The sequence below is a fragment of the Lolium rigidum genome, chromosome 5 (assembly GCF_022539505.1).
Source record: "Lolium rigidum isolate FL_2022 chromosome 5, APGP_CSIRO_Lrig_0.1, whole genome shotgun sequence".
NCBI classification, from domain to species: Eukaryota; Viridiplantae; Streptophyta; class Magnoliopsida; order Poales; family Poaceae; genus Lolium; species Lolium rigidum.
This window is the reverse complement of record NC_061512.1, coordinates 152,535,162-152,538,726: the sequence shown is the minus strand read 5'-3', so window position 1 is coordinate 152,538,726 and position 3,565 is coordinate 152,535,162. Positions and strand designations below refer to the sequence as shown.

Below are 3,565 nucleotides of genomic sequence, written 5' to 3'. Positions count from 1 at the left end.
GACAGCTCTAATGTTCACCAACAAATGCAAAAGACGACAATGCTATCATCATCACTCTTCCACAGGTTGACAAGTAGGAATACGAATACCTAACCAACAATTTCAGGCGTGCATTGAAGAGCCGCTTCCCAAATTCAGTTCAAGTTGATTACCAATATGCCAACCGAAATACAGAACGCGGCTATGTCCTACATGTTTTTTCTTCACCTGAAAACAAGCGGAAGCTACTAAAATTTGATAAACCCGCACATACTGAAGTAGTTATACTGTGTGCACATATGCATGGAAATTTGTTACTCCCTCTGGCCCAAATTAATTGACACAGCCATATACTATGTCCAGTACATGGGTGCTTTTGAGTTGCGTCAATTAATTTGGGCCGGTGGGAGTAAAATAAATTTTACATGCTTGATTTAGCCTATTCCAGGACAACAGAATTCAGACCAGTTTGCGAGAAATTTCATTAAACAGAGGGTGTAACTTAATACAGTTTGCGAGAAATACAGAGAGTATTTTTATGACTTGAAAACTTTTGGGAAATGTAGCTTGACAAGCACTGGCAGTTCAGAGAGCTCCACCTTGGACCTGCCCAATAGTACAGTTTTCAGCTTCTCGTCACAGTTTACAATATTCCTATTTGTCGGGTCCTGCAAATCAGGATAATTTCATGTGAACAAATTGCAGTAATTGTACGAACAACATTTATCAGTACTATGAGACATGTGAGAGGAACGTAAAACAGTATATTTTAAACAACTTTTATTTTACTATTTATGAAGAATTGTAAGAACATAGCAAACCACTCCATGCAATTTCTCACTATCATTAACCAAGATTCAACCTATTAGTTACCTAATTGTGATTAAACACATACTACAGCACGACAGAAGATCTCCTTCAAGAATGTTCAGCAGTAGCACATTTAGACATACAGACAAAATGTCAAGAGTCCTACTCAAGATCATTTCAGTATTCAAAAGGAAGATGGAGCCACAACTACTTTCTGCACTACATTAAATCAAAGTGATGATAGTATGGTGCCACCCAACTGCATCAGCACATCCACATGGTCTAACTATGTGGAAAAAAGATACGATGTCTGGTTCTTTATGTTAGATGTCCCAATCAACAAAACAGTTTTCAGTTTTCAGCTTTTTGTCACAATTTAAAATGTTCCCATTTGTCGGTATCCTGCAAGTCAGGATAATTTCGTGTGAACAGATTGTAGTAACCAACTTTTATCAATACTACAAGACATGTTAGGGGAACCTAATTACACAAACAAATATATTATTTTAAAAATACTTTTTCTTAAGAACTGTAAGAACAGAGCTAACGACTTCATGCAATTTCTCACTATCATTCACCAAAATTCAACATAGTAGTTACCTAACTGTGATTCAACACATACTACAGCATGACAGAAGATCTCCTTCAAGAATGTCTGACCGTGGCACATTTAGACATACAAACAAAATGTCAAGAGTCCTACTCAAAGTCATTTCAGTATCCAAAAGGAAGATGGAGCTACAACTACTTTCTGCACTACAATTAAATCAAAGTGATGATAGTAATGGTGCCAACCAATTGTATCACCACATCCAGCTATGTGGAAAAAGAACAATGCCTGGTTCTTTATGTTAGATGTCCAGTCAATGAAACAGTTTACAGTTTTCAGCTTCTTGCCACAGTTTACAATATTCCTATTTGTTGGGCCCTGCAAATCAGGATAATTTTGTGTGAACAGATTGTAGTGACTAACTTTTATCTATACTATGAGACATGTGAGTGGAAGGTGATTACACAAACAAATATATTTCAAACAAATTTTACTTTGCTCTTTTTTAAGAAATGTAATAACAGAGCTAACGACTTAATGCAATTTCATTCACCAAGATTAAACCTGGTTACATAACTGTGATTCAATATAGATTACAGCACAGGCAGCACCAAAGATCTCCTCAAGCATGTTCAGCAGTGGCACTGCTGACATACAAACAAAATATCAAGAGTCCTACTCAAGTACTCATTTCAGTGTCGAAAAGGGAAATGGAGCCACAACTATTTTATTTCAGTGTCCAAAAATGTCAATACCATGAGACATGTTAGCGGAACGTAATCACAAAAATAAATATATTTTACACTTTTATTTTGCTCTTTCTTATGAATTGTAAGAACAGAGCTAACGACTTCAATGCAATTTTTCACTGCCATAGTGTCATTCACCAAGATTCAACCTAGTAGTTACCCAACTGTGATTCAATACACACTAAAGAGACAGAAGACAGAATATTTCCTTCAAGCATGTTCAGCAGTGGCACTTTTGGACATACAAATAAAATGTCAAGAGTCCAACTTCAGTATCCAAAAGCAAGCTGGAGTCACAACTACTTTCTGCACTATAATTCAAATCCAAGTGATGGTAGTAATGGTGCCACCCAACTGTATCACTACATGGCGTGGCTATGTGGAAGAAGATACAATGCCAGGATGTCTGGCCAACGAAACAGAAGTGTCAGCTCAAATATCAAAGAGAATAATGGGCAATTGGCCCTGAACGGGATGTGCATGTCTTGTTTGGCGGATTACTGGGTCTCTACCCATCTGATTGCAAGTTGCAACTAAACAAAACTGGACACTCCAATTACTAGAATTCTCTCCTATCATAGATCAAATTCACGGGAAATACTTTGCTTGAATAGTTAATACTCCAAATTGTTGTACAGGTAAAACTTTTTTTGAGTTGGCAAATTCAGATTATTCAGGTACCACAAGACCTGGGCAGAAACTTTCTTTGTTTTATCATGCATATCATCTCAACAGAGAATGCAAAAGTAGCAGACACGACAAGCAACTGAGAGAATACCATGTAGCATGTAGACTGAATAGAAATGAATTTTGAAATGTTGGTACCAGATCCTTCCGTAATACGAGTAATAGAGACGTTCAACTAATTCAGAGCACCAAACTTACTGTGATTAGCTTCGGAGGCGACCAAACAAAGAGGTGGAGCAGTCAGTACAGTACCTGGAGGTTGTTGTTCTTGATGTGTGACCAGACGCCGAGGAAGAAGGAGAGGTGGGACATCTGGGACCGGCCCCCTGCGAACTCACGCAGCGCCGTTGGCAGATTCACCAGGTCGACCAGAGCCGCCACCTTCTTCGGGGATTCTACGGCCGCCCGTCGCAGCACCATCTCTATTTCTCCTCCGTACGAGGTTGATGGTTCACTTGTTGGAAGAGGGAAACGAGGGAGAAGAGGTGGTGATGACAGGCAGCCAGGAGGCGAAGCGGCGGAGCAAAGCCAGCTGCGGCGCGCCGGACGGCGGATGGAGGAGGAGCGTGGCGGCGGCGAGGTGCGCGGCGCAATGGAGATGGAATTACCTCACGATGACGGCGGCTGGGTCAAGAGTTGTGGCCAATCAAACGGTCAGGATAGATCCCAAATTAAGACGTAGGTTAGGGTTCAACCGGCATTACATCGGTCGCTCAGCTCATTGTGCAGGGCTGTGTGTACTGGTTTACTTGTCTGAACTTGCTGAAAAAAAATTATATTAAATACTTTG

The 3,565-nt window shown here is 40.1% G+C and overlaps 1 protein-coding gene across 2 annotated transcripts; it reads right to left on the bottom strand.

Annotated features, from left to right (window-relative positions):
• Positions 1–434: 434 nt before the first annotated feature.
• LOC124654192 lies at positions 435–3,339 on the bottom strand. 2 transcript variants are annotated; one of them, XM_047193212.1, is made up of 3 exons: positions 3,028–3,339; positions 1,585–1,717; positions 435–647 (listed from the first exon to the last, which is right to left on the bottom strand). In XM_047193212.1, the coding sequence occupies exons 1-3, from the start codon at positions 3,193–3,195 to the stop codon at positions 634–636; spliced, it is 315 nt and encodes a 104-aa protein (XP_047049168.1). In that variant the 5' UTR covers positions 3,196–3,339; the 3' UTR covers positions 435–633. The 2 variants fall into 2 exon arrangements, with proteins under 2 accessions (XP_047049168.1, XP_047049169.1); XM_047193213.1 differs by lacking the exon at positions 1,585–1,717.
• Positions 3,340–3,565: the final 226 nt, after the last annotated feature.